This window comes from Coenobita brevimanus, chromosome 57, assembly GCF_032717465.1.
Source record: "Coenobita brevimanus isolate Jiangsu-jjx chromosome 57, ASM3271746v2, whole genome shotgun sequence".
Taxonomy (NCBI): Eukaryota; Metazoa; Arthropoda; class Malacostraca; order Decapoda; family Coenobitidae; genus Coenobita; species Coenobita brevimanus.
In genome coordinates this window covers 30268780-30293546 of record NC_137010.1, presented here as the reverse complement: position 1 = coordinate 30293546, position 24767 = coordinate 30268780, and the positions used below count along the sequence as shown (strand labels likewise).

Sequence of the window (24767 nt, the reverse complement as noted above, 5' to 3'; positions counted from 1 at the left end):
GCCACAGTTAGATAGATAAACATCTGGTTTTGAGGGTTTTGGATATGTTAGTGTTCTTACCATAAGATAAAGAGATAAGTAAAGACATTTAATTAATATAGTTATCAAAGAAGTTCGGCTACTGTAATATATTTGTTTTTTTATAATTATTACACCTGTGCTCATTGAAAGTGGTATGTCATTGTTTTACCAGGCTTGTGTGTTAATCTTTTTTTTATTGCATTAACAAAATTCCCCAAATTGTTTTTATAGAATTTGAACTGAACATGGTGGAAGGGTTGAGGGTCGTCCTAAGGGTTAACTTATTGTTTTTGAGAACATTAGGGCAAAGGTCAAGGTCATGCAGCAAGGTAAGCTTAAACGGTTGTGATCCGATTTACACCAAACTTGGTGGAGGGGTTGAGGGGAATGTAAGAATGAAGGAAGTCAGTTTTGAGAACAGTCATGGGCCAAAGGTTCAACCCTGTAACCCAGGCAGGTTTTATTCAGTTTAAACCAAACTTAGTGGATGGGTGAAGAGTCAGACAAGGAGTAAGAGGTTCAGTTTTGTGAACAGGTCACAGCAAGGTGAAGTTGAATATTTTTAAAAAATAATTTTGGACTGCACCTAGTGGGTTGGTATAGAGTCAGACAAGGATGAAGAAATTTGACTGTGTTCAACAAAGTATGCAGCCCCTTGGCTAAGGGGTTATGGTCCCAAGCCTTGTGGAAAGGGGGAGTCATGGTTCATGAAGTCAGAATTTAAAGGCAAAGTATACAGCTTTTAATTGCACGTGTTTATTTATAGCATTATACAGCTGTCTTGGTGTATGTAACTACCATTGAAAAAAAAAACTATGACAACTTTTTCCTTCAGCATGTTAATAACCTGTAAATAGCATGGTGGTAGTTTCACTCACAGTGTGTAACACTGCTACTGATGTTAATGCCCAAAACAGCTGAATGCAGGACTATATTTTTTTTCAGAATTAATGAAAATCATGTTGCATTACACTGCCACAAGAAATGTAAGCACAGGAGGACCAAACAGCTGATGGTAGGTGGTTGGGGGAAAGGGTTGGAGGGTGTCATGCCCTGACTAGGGACCATATTTGAGGGGCCACACGTCAAAAACTTGCCAACACACCACAAGCAAACTTTGCCACAAATCGTGGCAACCTACCCAGTGTCGTCACAACCATAACTTTTTTTCTATTTGTGCTAGACTGTTCATATTTTGGTATTGTGTGTTTAATGTGTAGATACTAACAGAGTTGTGTTTTTGGCCATATTTTTTGTTTGTTTACTTGTTTTCTTTCTTTGTTTTGTTATGGTTATTAAGAGTAATTTTTGATGGAGTTTTCATGCAATTTGTGGCAGAAAATGAAATAAAAGCTTTTTAAAACATAGAAGTAAGATTGTAGACAAACAGCATGAAGAATAGTGTAATAATACTAATACTAATACTAATAATAATAATACAGGAATAACTATTATTATTACCCTGATATGTTGTAGGTGGGGGCATTCACCATCCATGCACTCGATGTAGTGCTGCTCTCAGGTGTCTGTCCTTTCCTCTCCTCCATCCTTCTGCCTCTGGGTGAATATATGCTCCCTCTTCTGTCTTTCTTTCCTTCATTCATTCCTCTTCCTTCTGCCTGTGGGTGACTATACACTGAGTGACAAGCCAAATGGTTTCCTGTACACCAGGAAACCATTTACTGTGGTGGGTGGTAACTATGTAACCTAATTTTGGTGCCTGGTGGTTTAGTGGGTAATTACGACACTCCAATTGGATTGAGCCAGTGAGGGTTTATATCCAAGGGGTGGTTGGGGTTTGTTGCTCACGTAATGCCACTCAGGGATGAGTGAGGCTGGTCACTCTCATCTTAAATGTCAGGGCCAACTTGCCTAGCCCGGGGCTCTTACACTCCTCATGGGGCAACGTAGGATTGGATGATGGATGGATGGATGGATTACCTTGATTACCCTCTCTCTGCCCAAATGAAATTTGCCTGCATCTCGTGGCACAAAATGAAAATCAGAAATCGTGATAAACTTCACCCCGTGTTCTTATTGACTCGCGCAGCAGCAACTGAGGAATTGGGAACTTTAATGAGGGTCCCGTTTTCTATTATTCTCCATCTTTTCTCCATGCACCACCATGGACAGCTAATCAGAATGGGTGTTTTACCTCCTTTCATATTCCTGTTGGTTGATGCTCCGCCCAGCTAGCCAGCAACATGCAAAAAAGAATGTCCTTTCCACCCCTTACAACCCCTCTCCCTCCGAGTGACAGGCCATATTGGATGTTGGTATGTCCTGATATGCCAACTTCAGCTCAGCTAGTAGAGCTGGTATCGATAAGACTGATGCGACAGTTTCTTTTCAAAAGGATTTTGACCTTACATACAGTGCTGTAATTGACTTTCATCCAAGCCTACATGATAGAGAAAGGGTTAAAATAGATGTATATCACATAATCTAGGTTTCGCTAGGGGTGGTGCATTGGCAGGTTTTGACGTGTGGCCCCTCAATTATAGACTGTGTTGAACTGAAGTGGTTCCATCATATTAATTAGTAGATTGAAAAGTACAGAAGACAAAATGATTTATTAACCTGTGGATCGCGAGCCACAGCTCAGGATGGGCGGCCATGCATCACCGCTAACTACACCCCTATGCAAACTTAAGCATGGCGCTACACAAAGACGGAAAGAGAGTTTTTTCACTTCACCAAATGATGCCCTGGATGTTTATCTTCATGTTTATAATAAACAAAAACAATTTTTTTTTTTAATTCATTTTTTCACTACTCCCCTACTTAAACTTAGGCATGGCCCTATGCAAGGATGGAGAGAGAGAGAGATTATTATTATTTTTTTTTCACCAGATGATGCCCTGGATGTTTATCTTCAAGTTATAATAAACAAAAACTTAAAAAAAAAAAGGTTAATTTTTTGCTCACTACGGGGTGGAAAGAAAAAGAGATAATTGCACAATCCGTGGGTTAATAGTCAACTGTTATGGAGTTGTTTTTCCTGCAAGGTGTTTATGTTCTTTTATGAATACTTCCATAGTTTCACCACTGGCATTGAAGGCATATGATATGATGCTTTACACACTGGCTTATGAAGTAAATTGACAGATGCAAGTACAGGAGATAGGCTTTTTATTTGACTGGAATGATATGTAGGTGGGGGCACTTACCATCCACTCACTCGATGTAGTGCTGCTTTGGGTGTCTGCCCTTTCCTCTCTTTTCTTCCTCTTCTGTCTTTCTTTCCTTCATTTTTTCCTGTTTCTTCTGCTTACAGGTGACTTTACACGCCCTCTTGTGTTTTTCTGTCCTTCTTTCTTACGTTTCCTTCTGCCTATGGGTGACTACACTGAGTGACAAGCCAAGTGGTTTCCTGTACACCAAGAAACCATTTACTACACTGGTTGATTACCACATAACCAAATTATGGCACCTGGTGGTTTAGTCGGTAATTAAGGTGCTCCAGTTGGATTGAGGATGTGTAGGTTTATATCCAAGGGGTGGTTGGGGTTTATTGCTCATGTAGTGCCACTCAGGGATGAGTGAGGCTGGTCACTCTCATCTTAAATGTCAGGGCCAACTTGCCTAACCCTAGGCTCATGGGGCAACATTGGATTGGATGATGGTTGGATGGATGAATGATAAGCCAGAATATAGAGATGTGTTGCTATATTAGTCAAGGGTACAGTAAGCTAAAGTGAGAGGAAATGTTTGTAGAATAATGAGGAATTCCATAGTAGTTAGGAATGTTAAGTCACCAGTTATGAGAAAGATGAGGGTAAAGGGTCACTTACTCTGATCAATAAACAAAAAGTTTGGCATAACAAAAGGTGCCACACCCACCTCACAGCTGACTGGTTGATTTTTCTGTCACCCAGGCTATTTGAATTGCGGATATGTGAAAAGTCATATTGGATTGTTTAAAACAGTCATCGTTTCATCATTTCGTTTCATTTTTAAAGGCTCCAACATGCTTGCATGCTTCAGCCTTGGTCACCTAGTGGCAGCTTTCCATGCTGCACAATCCATTGCAGCCTCCCTGTTCAGTCCCTTAACCCTGAGGTCACACTTAATGACCTCGTCCCATGTCTTTCTCGGTCTACCCCTCGTAACCCCACCCCCAATATTAACACTTCTCACCTTCCTCACACAATTATCATCCCCCATCCTCTCCACATGTCCAAACCATCTCAATCTACCTCTCCTCATCACAACACCCATACACTCCAGTCCCATCCTACCTCTCAACTCTTCCATCGAAAACCCAGCCCCCCCAGACCTTGGACGCAGGGACGCACAACACATCCACCTAATCATTGTCATTTCTGTACGTCTAAGCCGACGATTATCCTCCTCCTTCACTGCCCAGGTCTCACTACCATACATTATTACACTCCTAACACATGACACATACAAAGACCCCTTAGCATGTAGGGAAAGTCCTCTCAATGTCAGGAAAGGCAAGAGCTCCCTGAACTTCTTCCAACCACTTCTCACCCTAGCCACAGAGCTAGCTCCAGCTCCACGTCCAGCACACAACATGTCTCCCAAATAACAAAACTCTTCCACACACTCAAGAGATTCACCAGCAAGTTCAATCCTTTCCTGTCTGACAATCTCCACCTGCTCTCCCCGACACGCTGTACACATAAAATCAGCATTATCTTGCAGTCTACCTCTGAAACCACTACATCTCTTATGCACCCATTTATTACAAACACCGCACTAGATGGAATTACTTCCCACACCCCTGTGGCAAACTGCACATGGCCACTCTCCCAAGTCTTTGACAGTACCGCCACCAACCCTAGATATCATCACTTTTGTTTTATCTGCATTTACCGTTAAACCCTTGTGCCCATACCATCTCTCCACTTCCTAAACCTTTCCTCCGCCTCCCTTTCGCTCTCTGCAATCAACACCAAATCATCAGCATACAACAACTCCCACTGGAGTCCGTTTCTAAAGTCACGTGAAAGGGCTTCAAGTACCATGATAAACAACATGGGACTCAAAACTGTCCCCTGATGCACACCAACATTCACGGAAAACTCATCACTCAAATCTCCATTCACTCTTACCTGGGTGTGAGCACTCACATACATAGCCATAACCACCCTAACCAGCCACTCCTCCAAGCCAAGCTTTCTCATTGCCCACTTCACCACCTCTCTAGGGACTCTGTCAAAGGGCCTTTCCAAATCTACAAAAACAAAATGAAGATCCCTTCTCCTACCAATATATTTTTCCTGAAGCTGTCGAACAATGAATATGGCATCAGTGGTCCCCCTACCTGGCATAAACCCAAACTGCATCTCATCAATATTCACTCTTTCTCTAATCATACCTTCTAAAACTCTCTCCATTACCTTCATTATCTGATCTAAAAGCTTTATACCTCCATAATTTCCTCTTTCCAGGGCATCACCCTTCCCTTTATACACATTTACAGTTACACTCTTCAGCCAATCATCTGGGACAACACACTCATAAATAATCCTATTTATCAGGTCAGTGACTAACCTCACCCTTATATTGCCTGAGGCCTTCAACATTTCGGCAGTCAACCCAAACACACCTGCTGCCTTCCCCACCCTCATCCTGCCTATTGCCTTACTCACAGTAGCAGCATCAATCAAAGGCCAAGGGCCAGACACTGGATCTGCTGGCTCCAAACCTTCCCTGTCCCAGTCAAACTCCTCCTTCAACAACCGGTTATAATGCTCTCTCTCTTTAATATCCTCACTGTTCACCACTACCCTTCCTTCATCATTCTTCACACACTGCTCACCTGTAATATCCGGATTATCCCTCTTCACCTGACCTGCCACCCTAAATATCATATTTTTCCTTTCCCCATGATTTAGGTTATCTAGTAAAAGTCTCTGCGACTCAGACTTTGCCCTGTATACCTCTCTTCTAGCCCTACACTTGTCATCCAAATATTCCTCTTTGCTACCACCTTTCTTCCATTCCCAGAAAAGCCTTCTTTTCTCCTTAACTGCAGCTTCTACACCCTCATCCAACCACCAAGTTACTTTATGCCTTGGTGGACCTCTTGTCCAACCGCGTGTGACATCAGGAACTCTCAAGAGATTGTTCTTGAGGGCTCTGTACTGTTCATTAACGCCTCTGTCTACAGCTTCCTGTTCAGCCACCACTCTCCTCAACTCGCCATAGAAGGCATCTCTTACTACTTGGTTTTTCAGCTTCCATATTTTCCTCCTAGGTACATAAGTCCTCTATTTCATCACTCGTTCTTTAACCCCTCCGTGGCCAAAGGCCCGGAAATTTCCATGCATGCCAGGCCGATGCCGAGGCCATTTTTTTAAGTTTCAAAAATTGATTTTTTTTTTCTTGGCATATTGAAGAGAAAGTTCAGATGCACCTAACAGTGCAAATCCCAGCTTCCTAGACGCATTTTTTGGCTTGCAATGGAGCGCGGAAGTTGCAGAAATATCAGCAACAGATATCGCCGCCCAGGAGCGCTTCTGCAACGCGACGGGGCAGGTGTTGTTATTTTTTTTTTTACCTCCCAAAACAATACGAATGGTGCTGAAATGTTGTGCATATATGAGATATGATGATATTGAATGATTTCAGTACATAATCTGTTAGGAATGGCTGGAAAAAAAATTGTTATGAATACTTTTTCATCTTTTTGATATATAATATGTTTATGGTAGTTTCGAGTTATTTTTTACGTTATCGTTGTGCCCATGCTTGGAAAAGGGAGCGAAAGAGTTGAATTTTTGTCCTAAATGAGAAACCTGCACGTCCTCCAAGGTTAGACTCTGCCACAGGAGAATAAAGTGGAGGGTCAGATCCGATTAGCAGTGCAGAAGTTGAGTCGCAACTTCGAGCTCCCACACCACGAGCATGGCTAAAAATAGAATCATAATGTAGTTTCAGAAGTCTGATTATTATGAATACAGATACAAAGCGAAATAAATAAGTTTACAGATGGGGGAAAATGCATTTTTTCCGTAATAACATGTTCATCTTTCATTATCATTTTACGTTCATCTTTATCATTTTACGTTGTTATTTTTGCAGTACCTGTATATATTGCAGTCTCGTAAATAGGGTGGTTGCGTGTGTTTTGCAAGGGAGGAAAAAGATTGTATCTTCTGTCTGAGTCGAGATAATAGGTGTAACTGTGTGTTTTTAGGCATGGCCACGAGCGAAAAAATCATTCATCCACTCGTCATGACAGCAAGTGTTGAACTGACAGCTGATGTGTGAGAGGGTGAAGTCAAGGTCAGTCTCATGTCCCAGATTTTCATTCACTTCCCGAAGGTATTCACAGTTTTCTTCAAGTTGCACTGCATCAAGTGATCCAAACCATTACAACAAACCTGAGCAAATAGGTAAAGATACCAAGACAAAAATGTATTTTTCACTTATTATCATGTCTTTTTTGTATGTGCCTGTATTACTTCATAATCGTAAACAGGTGGTTGTGTGTTTTGCAAGAGAGGACAAAGATGATATATTCTGCCTGGGTCAAGATAATGGGTGTAGTTGTGCTTGTTTAGGCATGGCTAGGAGTAAAAAAATTGAAAATCCACTTATCACAGCAGCAGGCTTTGAACTGCTTGATGAGGTGTGTGGGAGTGTAGTGTAGGTCAGTGTGAAGACGTTCAGAACATTCGTTCACTTCCCGAAAATTTTTTGCAGTTTTTTATAGGCCGCCCTCAAACGACGCCAGCGGCCATTGATCAGCTAAACATCATTCAATGCCAGCGGTCACGGAGGGGTTAAGCACCATATCACAAATCAATAGTTTGTGCTGCTGCACACACTCCTCACTTCCTATAACTTTAACATCCCTCACTAACCTCCTATCGGCCCTCCTAACCAGAAAATAATCTATCTGACTGTTATTTCCCCCAGACTTATACGTAATTAACCTACTGTCTCTTTTCCTAAAATATGTGTTGCACACAATCATGTCCTTTGCCTCCCCAAACTCGAGTATCCTTTCCCCTTCTGCATTCCTTATACCATATGCACATCCCCCATTTACTCCTTCATCACCTTGTGCTGCTTCACGTACATGACCATTTAAGTCTCCTCCCAAAACCACTATCTCATCATCCCGCATACCACCCCCTACACGTATTAAATCATCCATCCCAAAATCTATCTTTCTGTGCGTCATCCAATCCTGCCTGTGGAGCATATGCCGATATAATCACAGCTATCCTTCTTCCTTCTCTCATAACATTCATAACATATATTCCACCCATTTCTCCGCAACCATCACACCAACACCTCCACATCCTCTGTCCCCCCCTGCCAAAACAACTTATAGCAACAGTCCTTCACAACAATCTTTCTGTCTGACCCACCCCTGTACAGGACTTCCTGCAAACATGCCACATCCACCCACCTCCTACTGAATGCCTCAACGACTTCCCCCGCTCTTCCCCTCAAACTTCCCACATTCCATGAACCCACCCTCATCCCCCTGGGTGATTTACTGTCCTCAGGCTTGCTTTGAAACTTATTCTTGTGTTTTGTCATATTCAGTATTAATAAAAGGGGATAGACATACCACAGGCCCCACTCACTGCACAGTCCCAGGTCCAGGGAATGGATCTGGGACCCCTAGCCCACCAGCTTACTAGTGCCTGTGGTAGTGGCCTCGGGGCACCCTGCCAGGACAGCTGCAGGGACACCCTTCAAGCACACCTTGGCACTGCAACTATCCCGCCATTATACACCCACTGATAGGGCAGCCTCCTGGGGTGCTACTCCCTGGTTCGGGCCCTTCTCTATTGGGCAGAAGCGGCAGCCTGGGAACTGCAATGCCCTGTACCCTCTAGCACAGGTCTGAGCCCCATCTTGCCCTGGACCCATGATCTATGCCGGCGGGAACCCCCGTCACGCCTCCCTCCAGAAGTCCGCCACTAGGTAGCGGGGGCAAAGTTTTCTGGCCACATGCCCTTGCTGGTGCCAACTCCTGTAACGTAGTGGGATACGTTGTGTGAAATGTAGAGTGCATGTGGTGTAGTGCATAAGATAGTTAGAGGAAATGTTTGGGAGAGTATGCTGGTCTACTCTTCTTGTTACTGTCACACTGAAAAGGTCAGTAAAGGAGGATGGTTAGATAGCTAGTGAAACAGGAGCTCCAGCTCTCCCTATCACCAGCATTTCCATTCCCCTCGGGAGTACCACCCTGTTCGGCCAATTTTACGGCCTCCTCCTACAAACAGACAACTGTGTATAGATGAATTTTGTGTTGGAAAAGCTCATATTGGAGGAGGTTTGACTGTACAGTTATCATAATTTTTCTCTCATTATTAAAGTATTGTACTTTTTTCCTCTCTTTTGTGATTACTGTACTTATACTAATTTTATACAAGTACAGTACCGTTGTTTTGGTCATGCAGCGTATCCTCGCACCTCCTTTAACATGCTCAGTTAGTAAAGGAATAGGGAAATAATGTTACCCGTGTATTCTCTGTGCGTTGTTAAGGAAGGAGTAAGAGTCTAGAATACTCCCTTCACACCTTTATATGTAAGCATAGGAGAATGCTACCCTGATGGATAGCACTTGTGTTTCCAGCATCCATTTACTCCTGATGGCACTGGGGGAGGGACTGTATCTGGGGCTTACTTTTTTCTTCTGAATCATGTCTCAGAAGATGTAAAAGCTTTACTCTAAGTCACCTCTCGTCTTGGTCAAGCCTTTGAGTACGCTGACCCTTTGTTTACATTTTTCATACTACCGTATGATTTCATTCAGCTTAGGAGAGTCTTTGAATCCAGAAGGATTACATAGTAGTCTTTAGTATCCCTTTCATTACAGGAGGTTTCTCTTAAGCTGGATAATAATGTTTGTCAGTGGCACTGAAAGGGTTAATGAGGTTCAGATGATGATGGTGAGAGATATTTACCAATTTTTCCTTTTCCCCAGACATATGTATGCAGTCAACAACTGGAGTCCCTCTGCTGGCAGCATGACGCATCCCACTTCACCAGCTGCCACAACGATGGGTCCTACCTAGTATGGTCAGCCCGTGACAGTGGTAGCCCTACACATGGTCCTCACACTGTATATGGACCTTTCCCCTGCAAGCCCATCACCAAGATCCTCACACCACCAGCTAAAGAGTGAGTTCAGAGTGATGTTTGCCATTGAACCTTCTTCATAAAATATTTCTTTCCAAAAAAGGTACTTTTGATGATTTAGGACTGCATTCTGAGTGACTACTGCCAAGCAGTTCTAGTTTGCCTAGGGAAGAACTTTGACTCCAGAAGGTTATAACCTATTTAACATCCAAAATATGATTGGCATACTTTAGGAGTTTGTGACTGTTGCTTGAAGCTATTATCCAGCAGGAAGTAGCACCCCCTGTCCCAGAGCATGGTATCTGTGTAGTATGTACCTTATGCCTGATCCTAATAGTCTGTGGTGTCATTCTTAAATACAGTAAAAGTCCTGTAATCTGAATGGCAGGGAGCCGAGGATCTTTTGAACTTTTTTTTTTTTTTCCGGACTATTGAGAGAGACCTCTGAAAACATTGGAAATATGTGCATGATCAGTAACACTTTCCAGTTCAGTGATACTGTTTTCATTCATGGGAAAATTCGAAAACGTTACCAGAAACCGCTTAGGAAAAAAAGTAGGATAAACATTTTTCTACGCTCTTTCAACTTATACTCATCACAACTACAGTATGACCTCACTGCAATGGACTTCACTAGACTGGTATTCACATTTTTCAGAGTCAAGGAGCTGACCTGAATTATTTCTTATACAGTATACAGTAATCCCTCTAATATCTGAATGCCCAATATCCGAACGTCCCCACTAACCGGACATAATCGTCCCAGAATCCAATATTCCCAAAATGGTACGAAAACCACAAAAAAATCGGAAAAAAAAAAAAAAAAAAAAAAAAATTCCCACCCGTAATTTGAACTTGGCGTGCGGAGCGCGGGACAGCTTTGTTGTGGTGCGTCATTCCTCCGACGTCCGCTAGAGCGCCCCTGCATCCTCCCCACTTTCCGCCTGTCTCTCGTCACGAGTGAACGCTCGTTGTCATGGCTGCCCACGTGCTCGCTTTTGTGGTGGTGCCTTACCTGCTGCAGGCACTCCTGCTGCTCTCGTGCCTCTCCTTCGTGTGTGTGATGATGGCCCCGCTGCCTGAGAAGAGGAAGAGAGTGGTGTTGACTCTGGAGAAGAAACTGGAGATATTGGAGAAAGTAAATGCAGGGTGGTCTTCCCGCATCCTCCACGAGTTCAACCTGGCCCGATCTACTTTGTTTGATATTAAGAGATCCCGAGACAAACTCATGCAGTTCACGGCTGACTTCTCGTCGAGAAGCAAACGCAACGTGGAGAGGAAGGTGATGTTTACTCCCAAGTTTGCTGAAGTCGACCACTCCACGTTGATTTGGTATCGACAGCAGCGTGCTGCTGGTGTGATGGTACGTGGTACGGAGCTGAAGGCTGCTGCTGAGAAGATCACCAGGCTTCACGACGCCCTAGACTTCAAGGCATCCAAGGGTTGGCTCTTCGCGTTTAAGTTACGGCATGGCCTTACCAACCGTAAGGCTCATGGCGAAGCTTTGGACGCTAACGAGGTTGGAGTTGACGAGTTTCGGCACAAGGTGAAGGGCTTGATCGACAGGGAGGGCCTCACTCTCGGTCAAGTCTACAACGCTGACGAAACTGGTTTATTCTATCGCTCTTTGCCAACAAACACTCTAGCCGAGGAGACGGAGAAGCGTGTACCTGGCCGCAAGCTCTCCAAGGAACGGATATCTGCTTTGTGTTGTGCCAATGCTAATGGCATGCACCGGCTTAAGCCCGTTATTGTTGGCCGCACAAAGCAGCCTCAGTGTCTTCGTGGGGTGATGGATGTCCTTCCTGTCGTCTGGTACCATTCTCTGAAGGCATGATTTACAGCCCAGATCTTCAAAGACTGGTTCCACTGCCATTTTGTCAAGGAGGTCATACATTACCAGACGGAGACACTGGGAGTCCCGCATGACCAGGTAAAGGCCCTCCTTCTCCTCGACAATGCACCTGCCCACCTGTGCGACAAGGACTTGGTGGCTGAGAATGGCCGCATTAGGTGCATGTTTCTGCCACCTAATACGACTGCTCTCATCCAACCAATGGACCAAGGAGTGATCGTGGTAACGAAGAGGCTGTACCGAAGGAAGTTCCTGGACGAGGTGATGGTTGTTCTCGAGGACGAGGACGAGCGCAGAGAGAGACGGGACACATGAGGCCAGCGGGCTTTGTAAAACCTTTGCCGCTACAACATCAAGTCTGCAATCTACAACTGGGCCAGTGCATGGAAGGAAATCCCTGTCAAGACTCCAGAAAATGGTTGGTCTCGTCTGCTTCTCGGAACGGATGTGGAGTATGATTTCCTAGGTTTTGATGTGGATGACTTCCATGCACGTCTACGTATGCATGGCAACGATGATGTGGACGACATGCGTGAGTGGTTGGATGATGACGAGGGCGATCCTGGGTATCAGACCCTGTCTGATATCGAGATCGCATCATCAGTTGCAGGTGTCAGTATCCAGCCTGAAGATTCCGACAAGGACGGCGACGATGATGCGGACTCCTCTCAGCGTGACACAACTCCAGCCATCCCCAAGCTGAGCGCACTCCGGGAACACCTAGAGTTCGTTCTCGACTACCTGGAACACTCGGACTGCGACAGGGAGATGGGGCCCTTGGGACTTGTGGAGGAAGTGCGTGCTTTCAGGCAGCGCATCATTAATCGTCAGAATCGTCATTCCTTGCGTCAATCAACGATTGACAGTTTTTTCAGGCCCGTGACCCCCACTGTGCCCAGCCCTGGCTCCACTCTGTTGCCTCAAGACAGGCCCTCATGCTCCGAGCCACAGCCCAGCACATCAGCCACGGTGGAGTCACCACTCAACGTGAGTTTGCATTTGTCTTCAGAGTCGTCTGCAGTGGGTACGCCATCACCACGACCCAGCAACGCACCCCTAGGTCACCTGCCAGCGATACTCTCGGACTCTGACAGTGAATAGACGCCAAGAACTTCTCCACTAGACCACATGGAAATTTACAGTGTTGTGCAGTGAAAAAAACAGTGCATTGTGTTAAGGATTTACAGTTGTGAGTGAAAAGACAAACAATTTTTGGACTAAATTTAATGTAAATAGACGTGTGTTTTTGCTCTAGAAAATGGTTATGAGAGTGGAAAGACTTAAAGTGCAGAGTTCAACACTTATTAAGGTGGCATGGAGCATAAGTTAGACAAGAGTGCGCACTGTGAAGAGAATGGACATCTGAGTGCGAATGACTAAGTTCAGTGCAAGACTTCATGAACAGTGTACTGCAAGTGCTTCAGGAAATCCTTCTTACTGTCAGAGTCTGAGAGGAGGCGGTTATTCATCGAGATGGCCATGGACTTGCTGTAAGTAGGCAGAATGTTTCATACTGTACTCTACTGTGTTTTCCATGCTATACTTAACTCAAACATCTCATTTCACTCTTTTATGTCCCTTATTAGTGTGAATATGCTGTGTCTTAGGTGCTATGCATGTGCAGTAGGAAGGTGTTTTTCTGAGTTAGGCTAGGTTAGGGTCCATAACTATCAGTCCAGGAGCCAGGGACTTGTAAGTACCCAGAATGTTGAATATTATATGAACCTACCTCAAAAACCTCATTTTATGCTTCTTTTGCATTTATTTCAGTCTTTTATGTGCCTTATTGGTGTGATTTGGGTCTTAAATAGGTGCTATGCATGTCCAGAGGGAGTTGTATAGGTGTTTTTCTGAGTTAGGGTCCATAAGTACAAGTCCATAAGCTGGGGCCCAATATCCGGACAGGACCACTATCCGGACCTGCCTATGGCTCTATTACGTCGGATATTGGAGGGATTACTGGGAAAACTTCGAAAATGCTAGAAGCAGTCCGGACTGCCTAACCTCAGCCCGGTGCAGCCATATTGTCTGCGGGGTTTGTGTGTTCTTGCTAGCTCGTCATGTTTTGCATTTCTTATGAGTTGTGACAGTTCAGTACAGTACAGCTTTCAGATCCAAAAAATCAAGTATCTGAAAGGCTTGTGTTCCCTCAAATTTTTTTCATGTCATGAGGGGTTTTTGGTATTACCTGTCATCATCCACTCATTGCATATTTGATTTTTTATATTTTTTTATGAATGTGATTAAAAATTAATACATGTACAAGGTACTTCACTCTATTTACTGTATTTACTATTGTATGCCAGTTATTGCATGATTTTCTCATTAAGGATTACTGAGATTCTGCATTCTGGATTTTTCCATTTTCCTTAATGACTTAGAATTCAGGCATTTCTGATTTGAAAATTAGTAGTCTGTGATTATTTGGTGTATTACACACATTTCCAACTTGGTATTGTTTACTAGAATGACTCATCCCCCCCCCCCCTTCCCCATGACTGTTGTTATATGCCAGGAAGTGGTTAATTAAAAACTAAATGTTTTTCATAATTTACACTTCAGCATATCATAATCATCATCATCATTGTTTTTGTCCTTCTGTTCCCATATTCTAACTGGGGTTGGACATGCGATGGCTTTTCTCCACTGCTTTCTATCTTGGATCAAACCATCTCCAATACCCAGTCTTTCCACATCTTGCATTACAACACTTTTCTAGGTCTTCTTAGGTCTTCCTGGTGGTCGACGTCCCACCACCTCCAGTTCCTCTGCTATTCTCACACAGCTCCCTTCCTTACTCCTCCTCACGTGACCAAACCATTTAAACTGCCTCTGCCAGAAGATGATATCGAGATCCTTCACCCTGCATTTTCTGGCTACCTCCTCACTCAAAACTCTGTCCTCCCATCTCACTCCCGCCATGTATCTTAACATTCTACAATCAGTACTCCTCAGAACATTCATCAGTCTATCTGTCAAAGCCCATGCTTCAGCAACATATATCAATACTGGTCTAATGCAGACCTCATATATTTTACATCTGTGTGTCAGTGGTATGTGTTTGTTGACCAGTAGGCTAGCTATTTCCTTCCACTTTAACCATGTTGATGCCACTCTTGTTCTAACTGATGTCTCCACCCCTGCTTCACAGTCCAATACATCTCCTAGGTAGCAGAACTGCTGCACTTCCTGTAGTGTGCCCCCATTCACCTCTAGCTCATCTCCTGCTTCATCTCCCTCTGCCTCTCTTCTTATGCAGGCTGGGCAGCGGATATTTTGCACTCCTCTCAAATTCTGCGGACCTGAACACCTTCCATGGCACCACTTATTATACTCTGTGCACAACACTGAGTTCACTCCCACTCGTCTGCCACAGCATCCACATGGCCATTTACACTTAGCATAGATTATGAAAAATAATTAATCTGTCTATTGCCTGATGCCTGATTCAAGGGTTCATTCAAGATGGGCATAAGAAAAGTGTCTGCAGCCTTTCTTTTCATGACTCATTACAAATCTTTCCATCCATTCCAAACCACACTCTTTCATATACTGCTCTCCACACTGCCATCTCCTTGATCTTTCTTGCCCAGTTCTTCCTTGAACTTTACTTCCATACAGTGATTTTGTAAGCATTAATCTTCATGCAGGTTTTTTAACTAAAAAGAAGGGTGCAAGGACCAGAAGCCCACCAAAATTGGCCCTTCTCAAGAAATCAAACCAAATGAGCTGAAACAAAGATCTGTTAATTTTTAAAACCCTATGACACATCATGTTGAAAAGGCTGAACGGCATAGGCAGAGGAGAGATAGGAAGGAATGAACCGTTCCAGAGTTGACCAGTTGTGTACTGAACATGAAAACTGAGAATGCGTATTAACTATTGCTTGTGAGTGTTGGACAAAAACAGTTTGAGATGTGTCGAAACTGCTTCAGTATATTCCTGTCAACTACACTCAATATTTCATCTTTCACACCACTCTGACATGGGCATCTTTTTTTTCCCCCATGTGGCAGAGGTGAGGACCTGTTTGTGTTCAGTGGAGGGATGCCGCGTGCCAGCTACGGAGACCGCAACACTGTGACAGTTATGCAGGGTGACCAGCAACATGTTACATTCTCCCTCACCTCTAAGGTCTTAGACTTCACTGTCATCACTCAGGAAGAGGCAGGTAAGAGCTTGATGAATTTTTATTCTTTCAGAAGTTGTTGTTCTTGCCCAACCTTGGTTCATCTGATTGAGTAGAAACCCGTTGACTACAGATAAGCAGCTGTCTCTGTGGGGTTGTCCCATAGGTTCCCTACACTGTTGATGTTGTGTCTGCGTCATAGAGTGGCATGTGCTGTGCAGTGCTCCATTGTGTGTGATTCATGTGGACCTAGTCTATAAGCTGGGCATGCATCATTATCTGCGATTCCACCCAGCCCAAATCTAATCTGAACCTGGTACAATCAGGTCTCACTCTACCTCTGTTTGTTATGTGGTAATTCACCAACAATGAACAAAATGTTAGTCCCATTTTTAGAATAACGATGTTGAAATGATCGTGAATTCACTAGTACGATGCCCCCTAGTCAGCTGTTTAGGCCGAGACAGCTTCCCAGTGTTTACATTCCTGTGATCAACTGCCTTTTGTTCCATTTTGTTTGTGGAAGGCCACTGACACATCATTGCTATTGCCAGATAACAGTGCAAGTGCATAAGAAATAGTGCAGTTTGTGATATTAATATAATAAATATTTGGTGGGGGCACTCACCATCCACTCACTCGGTGTAGTGCTGCTTTGGGTGTCTGCCCTGTCCTCTCTTCCTTCCTTCCTTCTTCTTTCTTTCTTTCCTTCATTCTTCCCTTTTCCTTCTGCCCCTGGGCAACTTTGCACTCCCACTTCTGTGTTTCTTTCTTTCATTCTTTCCTCTTCCTTCTGCCTACGGGTGACTACACTGAGTGACAAGCCAAATGGCTTCATTTTACACCAGGAAACCATTTACTACCCTGAGTGTTAACTATATAACCAAATTATGGCACCAGGTGGTTTAGTGGGTAATTAAGGCACTCCAGTTGGATTGAGCCTGTGCAGGTTTATATCCAAGGGGTGGTTGGGGTTTATTGCTCACATAATGCCACTCAGTGATGAATGAGGCTGGTCACTCTCATCTTAAATGTCAGGACCAATTTGCCTAGCCCCGGGCTCCTATGCTTCTCATGGGGCAACATACTGTAGGGTTGAATGATGGATGGATAACTTTTTGCATGTGAAAAACAGTACTGAAACTTATGACATAAAAATTATGTCTGGCAAGGATGGTACCCCTAGTGTGGTGTTACTGAGAGCACCTAGGGCAAGCCTTAACCACTTGGCTGTGATGTTCCTTTTAGAAGGTCCGATCGACAGGTGTGACGTTCCTTTTAAAATCCACTAATTGATTTCAAAAGTTGCACCCTGTATTTTGGTGCGGATACTTTGTGTATTCATCTGCCTACGCTTGGGGTTGCCAGTTCGTCCTTTTAGCATCCTCCACACCGCATCACACATTACGTAGCCACATGAACCCAGTTTGATTCAGGAAGTCATGGCATCTACAGGTGGTCCATTGCATTCACCCCTTCCCTCAACTTCACTTGATGTTCCAAGAAAAGAGGTGCTAGAGATTGTACTCCACAGAAAAGGAAGTATGCACGTACTAGTGACAGTGATTCTAGTGTGGAATACAGTATACTGGAAAACTCTGAAAAAATAAGCCAGCACACCATGCTCCAGTGATGCCAACCCACCTAGGTTACACCACCGTGACTTGCACACACTCGTCAACTTCTAGCCAGTCTAAAAAAGTGACCGCACAAATGCAAATAAGTAATAGAGAGTAAGTGTATGTGACTAAAATATAAGGAAAATGAAAGTGTCTGGTGTAAGCTATGTAAATATGTTTCATTGAGTTTAGCATTATGCAGTAAAATCTCACTAGAACGGACTATTTCGGGCCCAAGCCATTCCGAAAAAAACGACATATAGACTTCTCCCTGCTAAGATAATATTATTTTCATATTTGAAAAGCATTATGGCCACAGTCCTTCACCCCACCAGTTCCTTCTAACTAGGGGCAAAATCCCATATGCCTCCTAACCTTTCTCAAATGCCACTATAAATACAGTACAGTAATTGCATAACACAGTATAATTTTAATAAGGTTTAGACTCGATAATGGCCGTATGTAACACACACAGGAAGATATTTTCACACATGAAGTGTCATGGCCTCTATCCTGCTTCACCCCACCAGTTCCTTTTAACTCTTGGCAGTATCCCTTTTGCCTCTTAGCTTTTCTGAAGTGCCACTAAAAATAATTTGGTGCATAACACAATATAATTTTTAGCAAGGTTTAGACTCGATAAAGGCCATATGTAACACTCAGAAGAAGATATTTTCGTTCATGAAAAGCATCATGGCCATGATCCTGCTTCACACCCACCTATTCCTTCTAACTCAAGGCAATATCCCATTTGCCTCATAACTTTGCTCAGTTGCCACTATGAATAATTTACTGCATAATGCAGTAAAATTTAAGCAAGACTTGGACACAATAAGTCTCATAAAAAAAAAAAAAAAATTCTTACGTAACCATTCCTATTCACTTGGCTCACCCTACTCGTCCCCCCCACTTTGCCGAGTGTTTATCATCATTCAGCACTTAGTGATGGATCCTTCAAAATCGTTACCCATTATCTTCATGGTCATCATCAAGGAACAAAGAATTAGCCTCTAATTGTCTTCACTGGCGGGGGATGAATTATGAATGGGAATTGGAGGTGTCACTTGTACCTTGCGTGCCGTTTGGTGTACGTAATTTTAAGCATGTTTCAAATACTGTACTGTACACATTATACACCTTATTTTTTACGATCTTACAAACTAAAGATTTTCATTTTCTGTGTTTCACTCATCACTTGTCACCCTCGAGCAGTATATCAGGGACTTCTGGGGAAATGATGTGAGGTGACTGAGGCAGAGCACGGGGGAACAAATAGTGACGCCGCCAGCCCGCTACCAACTGATGCACGAACACACAAACCGCCCGCTGTGTGATTAATGTTTGGTGTCTTGAATATTTATTAATATTTATGCAAACCCCTTTTCTTATTTTTTAGCATTTAAAAAGTGCTTTATTGGCATAACTTAATTTTAAACACTTTTCATATACTTCACTGTACACTTTATGCACTAAATTATTTACGATCTTACAAAGCAAAGATGTTTACTTTGTATATTTCACTTATCACTCGTCACCCTCGAGCAGTGTATCAGGGACTTCCAGGGAAATGATGAGGCCAGAGCCTGGGGGAACAACAGTGATGCCACCAGCCCACCACCAACTGATGCACAAACATACAAACCGCGCGGACAATTTGGCCACCCCGGCCTGAGGTTAGGCAGTTCGGACTGCTTCTAGCTTTTTCGGAGTTTTCCCAATAAATAAGAACAAATTCCGGTAGGCTCCTTGACTCCGAAAAAAGCGAATTTCAGTTTAGTAAAGTCCGTTGTAATGAGGTCATACTGAATAATATTGAGTAGTTTTTCATGGTTTAGTATCACACCATTTTATTATATGATGTTTGTAAAATACAGTAATTATTTCGAAGTGCTAATTGAACCATTCAAGATAAATCAAAGAAATTGATGCATATGGTGGTGTGTGATTGGGAAATGAAGTGTGGTGAGCAGCGGTGTGGGTGGTGGTGCATGACAGACAGCTACAGCGACACAAAAAAAACACCAAAATTGGCATTGCATCCCCCTCTCTTCATGGCATTGTAGGAGCATCTAAACATTCACTGATGTGCTCATTAGGTAAGATGAAAGGTTTCGCCTTCTTGTGCGAGTTTTATATATTTTTTATCTTGTGTACCGGTATTAATATGAAAATAATTACATTGAAAATGGGTAACCTTTGCATGGATTGCCGCAACAGGAGTATCGCTCTTGCTACCTTAACCGCAGTCAAGGAGTTAAAGGTGTTTTTTGGCTGCCCGGTCATAGGCTTGCTCCCTATCTCCATTGAATCCACTTTATATCAACATCACTATACGATAAACTGCTTAGCAATGGGTTTTCATTTGACGTAACCCCATTACATAGTAAGGTGTTACTGTAGTTGAGGAAGTCTGGGTGATGTCCTACTCTAAGCCCAGCTAAATGAACTTGATTGTATTTAAGGATACTAAAGGGTGAGTGTAAGGAGGGGGGCTTCTAGTATTATGATGCGATCAAAGTGTTGTATTGCCTTGCACATGAAGTGAGTACTGTATGTAGGTGTTTTTTCATTGCTAGTGTTTGAATAGGTGGAGGTGGGCTATTGTTGTAGAGGGTTTGATAATGTTTATGTGGAGTTATTTTTATGTGCCTATTTGTGGTGTGTGTGTGTCTGTCTTTTAATGACAAGGATGTTGTGTTTGGGAACAGGCTGTTGCATAGAATTTTCTGCCCCTCATATCAGGGTAGTCCCTGACAGGGAGGATTTTTATTTCAGAGTGTAAGTGAGCTGTGGGAGTGGTTTTGGTGCAGCTGGTGGTAATGCATAGGGTATTGTTTTGTATGATTTCATAGATGTTGTAATGGGTATTAAGTAGGATTTCATAGTTGCCAGTGATGTCCCATACCAAGGAGGGATAGCATATCACTGATCTAATGTATTGTTTGTAGGGTAAGGAGAGTGTTTCTTTGATTTGCCCAATATCTGGCCCTGTAGTACATGGTCCTTGAAGGTTAGTCCAGTGTCATGTGTCACACCAAGGATCTCAGTGGAAGATGTGTGTGGCACATGTACATTGTTAAGTTTGATGTAGGGGTAGGGGGTTAGGGGCACTTGTGTTTATGTTTACTGCTTGTAATGAGTGTGGTGGTGGATTTGGCTGGGGCAATCTTCAGCTTGTTTTCCTCAACCCAAGTCTGCCGTGTATTGAAGTAGTCCTGTTGCAGTGTGGTGTGTGGTTATTATGGTGATGTAATCTGCATATGAGGGAATGTTTGTGGGTGACTTGGGTGTGAGAATGTTAGGCATGTATACTGTAGGTTGAAGAGTGTGGGTGAGAGAATGGAGCCTTATGGAACTCTTTCAGGGAAATTCCCTGTTCATGATGACTTTTCCTGGAAGGTAACATGTGCTTGTCTGCCAGATAAAAAGTTGGCAAGCCAGTGTTTGATGTCATTCTCTGTATTTATGTTGTATATCTTGGTGATATTAGTTTGCCTTGGAAGATGGCATAGAAGACTTAACTAGTACTGGTATTTATTTTGTGAGAGATGTATACTGAGCAGGTGTTGTGGAGTTGATGCTGTTCAATGCACATTGTGAGATTAGTCAGTGAGGTTCTTGTAGACTGCAGTTCTCTGAATCTGTGCTGTAAAGGAGCAAGTGGGACATAGGGAGTGACTTTGTTGAGAATCAGCTGTTCAGTTATTTGGATGTTGTGCTGATTAGTGTTATAGGTCTGTATGAAGAAGAGAGTGTTGGGTCTTTTGTTTGTTTTAATTGTAGTGATGATTGTTTCATGCCTCCAAATGCTGAGAATGTTAGTGTGTGTATGAATAGTTGTTGATGTTTGTTAAAGTCTTGATGCCTTGTGGTCCTAAATGTTTTGAATGCAAGTGTTGACAAATAGAATGTGATGTTTGGGGAGGAGGGAGCGTGGTTGGCCTGATGTGGGATGATGGTGTACTGTATGATGTCATTCAGAACGTACAGAACGTGTTGTTAAGTCTGAAACAGTGTCGAGGCCTCTGCAGTTGTTTTGGTTGTGTTCATACCAGTCATTGTTTTTAGAATTCAAGTCCCCAACAATGATAGAATGAGGTGTGTGTGTTAAGAGGAGCTGAGAATTGCATTGCATTGGTATAGCGTGGGAGTTGTCTGGGGGAATGTTAATGTTGATGTTGATTTCTTGTTTGTGACCAGATTTGACACCGAGTGACTTTATTTTTAATGTTTTGTCATTCTGCAGAAGTGATAATGTTATTTGTGTTGTGTCTTTGTAGAGGATTGATGGATGAATGTATGGAAGGAAGCCTCTTCCATGGCCCTCAGTTTTGTTTGAGTGAATGTGTGAGTAGTTTCTGATTTGGGGGGTCTGTTGTGTGAGTGTCAGTTTTGTTTCCTGTAAGAATGTTATGTGAATGTTGTGATCCTGAAGGAATTGTTCTAGTTTTGATGTAGTAGTAGTAGTTGTTCCCTAGGCAGTCTGGCAAAACAGCCCCGAGTCCCTAAGGAAGGCCACGGCTGAGACTGGGCTTTCCCTTAGAGCTCTCAAGGAGTGTATGTTGTGTTATTGTCACAGGCGATTGTGTGCAGTGCAGTCTTCCATATTGTTCTTAATTGCATGGGGTGCTGTGTTGCATCCTGGACAGGCATCAGCGATGGAGTCATCCAGTCTCTTCTGATAACTCAAGAGGGATGGATGATGCCCACATCTCAGCCTGGCCAGGTGGACCCTGTCCTCATGAGGGAGGTAGGATTCAGAAGGGTGGATATCAGGAGGCCATGCATGCAGCTGTGTGTTGTCTTCGAGTGACTGAATGGAGCGGCGAGTGATTTGAGCTTGGATATGCCTCTGGAACCTGGTTTTGAGGGGGGAGAGATGACAGTATTTGTGTATGATATTGTGTGCTGGGTGTTCTTTTGATGTTGTTTGGTGTGTGTGGATGTGCTGTCATGTAGTGTAGTGGATGGTGTGAGTTTGTAGAGGCTGCGTCAAGAATTTGTGCACCTCTCGTGTCTAGATTATCCTTGACTTTGAGCACTTTGGTTTCTTGGTGTAGATGGTCAGAAGGTCTAGTAGCTGTGCAGCCTGTGATTATTTTTAGGGCCTTGTTCTGCATGGTCTTTAGGGTGTTGTAGTGTGTTTCAGCGAGGTTAGATGCCCAAGCAGGGCTTACATAGTTCATCGCTGAATGTATATATTGTTGGTATACTGTAATGGTGGTGTCTTTGTTGTCCGAATGTTGTATGGGCAAGTGACCTTAGGGCATTGAATCTTGGTGTCAATTTTTTTTTTTATGTTTGTGATGTGTTGTTTAAATGACATTGATGTATTATATGTTACACCAAGGATTTTGGGTGTATTTGTGTGTGGTAGGGGGAGTGTTGTTTACGGTGAGGTGTGGAATGTGACTATGTTAAGCTGTCCAGTTTGTGAGAAGGGCCACTGTAGATGTGGCTGGGGCTATTGTGAGTCTGTCTGTGGTGAACCATTCGTGTAGTGTGTTGAGGTAAAGTTGGAGGATGTGTTTGGCTGTTTGCATTTTGATGTGTACATGTAGGTGTTATGCCATCTGCATAGGGAGCTGAGTGTCTTTATGGTGTTTGGTGTGTGGGTATGTCGTGCATGTATGGGTTCAAGAGAGTAGGGGACAAAACGGATCCTTGGGGGATGCTGTTTGTGAAGTTTCTGATGTTCAGTGACTGACCGGCAAATGTTATATGTGCATATCTGCCTGCTAAATAGTTTCCCAGCCATCTTTTTGTGTTGAATATTTTGTTTGTGAGGTTGTGGCAGGGGATGGCATCAAAAGTTTTGCCAATGTCTAGTGTGACTAGGAGTGTTCTGTGTGGTGGCCTAGCTGAATTGATGCCACCAAAAGCTCTTTGTGTAAGGTCTGTAAGAAGAGTGTTTATAGAGTGTAATGGCCTAAAACCATGTTGTGATGGGGCTACAGGGGTGTGAGGTGTTACTAATTGTAATACTGTACCAGTCATTCATTGACTTTGGAGGAGGTGCAGAGGAGTGTGATGGGGCAGTGCGAGGAAGGTAATGTGGGGTCTTTGTTGGGTTTGGGGATAGTGAAGATAGTGCCATGCTTCCAGGTGTTGGATATTATGTTGTGTGAGTAGCTGTAGTTTGACATGTTGGTGAGTGCTTGTATGCCTTGTGATCCAAGATATTTAAGGTGTTTGTTGCTTATGTTGTCTGGTCCACAGGCAGATGAGTGCTTAAGGTTGCTAATGATGTGCTTCGTCTGGTTGTAAGTGAAGAGTGTGAACTCTTTGGTTTGTGGGCAACTGTCTCTTGCGTTGGATGACACTTCGGTCGTTGCGATGGGGGTTTAGATGACTGACGTGTGAAAAGTGATGATGTTTTCATGCAGAGGCCATCAGCATTTATTTGTAGTATACATATGCTTGTGTTTGAGGTGGTGTGCATCCAGTGTGTGTCTGTATTGTTAGAGTAGTGCTTGTGCACAGTGATTAAGTTGTGATGTCTGTGGTTGTGTGAGAGGGGGAGTTGTTGGAGGGGATAATGGAGTTATGTATGTTGTGACAGGAGAGTCATACTATGCTTCATTCTGAAGGATGGCCCATTTCATAAGCCTAGTACTGATACATCTTCCACCTTCATACTTTCTGCTTGTTTCTAGATGAGTATGAAAAGGGATAACTGATCAGTACAAGAATTATTAAAAGAAATACTGTGAGACAATAAAGAAGCTAGAGGACAGTAGGTGGAGGGAGGGGTTGGGGTAAAATTCAGAATGTGGATGGTACGGCATTGGAAGATGAGGATGGCATTGTTAAGAGATAGAGAGAATATTTTAGCCCTCTGGCAGTGGCAGATTAAAAATCATTCATTCATTCATTCATCATTTAACCCAGTGTTGCCCCATGAGGAGCGTAGGAGCCCGGGGCTAGGCAAGTTGGTCCTGATATTTAAGATGAGAGTGACCAGCCTCACTCATCCCTGTGTGGCATTACGTAAGCAATAAACCCCAACCACCCCTTGGATATAAACTTACGTTGGTTCAGTCCAATTGGAGCGCCTTAATTA

The 24767-nt window shown here is 43.3% G+C and overlaps 1 protein-coding gene across 1 annotated transcript in view; it reads left to right on the top strand.

Annotated features, from left to right (window-relative positions):
- l(2)gl (LLGL domain-containing protein l(2)gl) overlaps positions 1-24767 on the top strand; it is a 443338-nt gene that overhangs the window by 113558 nt on the left and 305013 nt on the right. Inside the window, 2 exon segments of the mRNA XM_080274241.1 lie at positions 9947-10147; positions 15980-16127. Of these exon segments, the coding sequence (XP_080130367.1) occupies positions 9947-10147; positions 15980-16127 (349 nt within the window).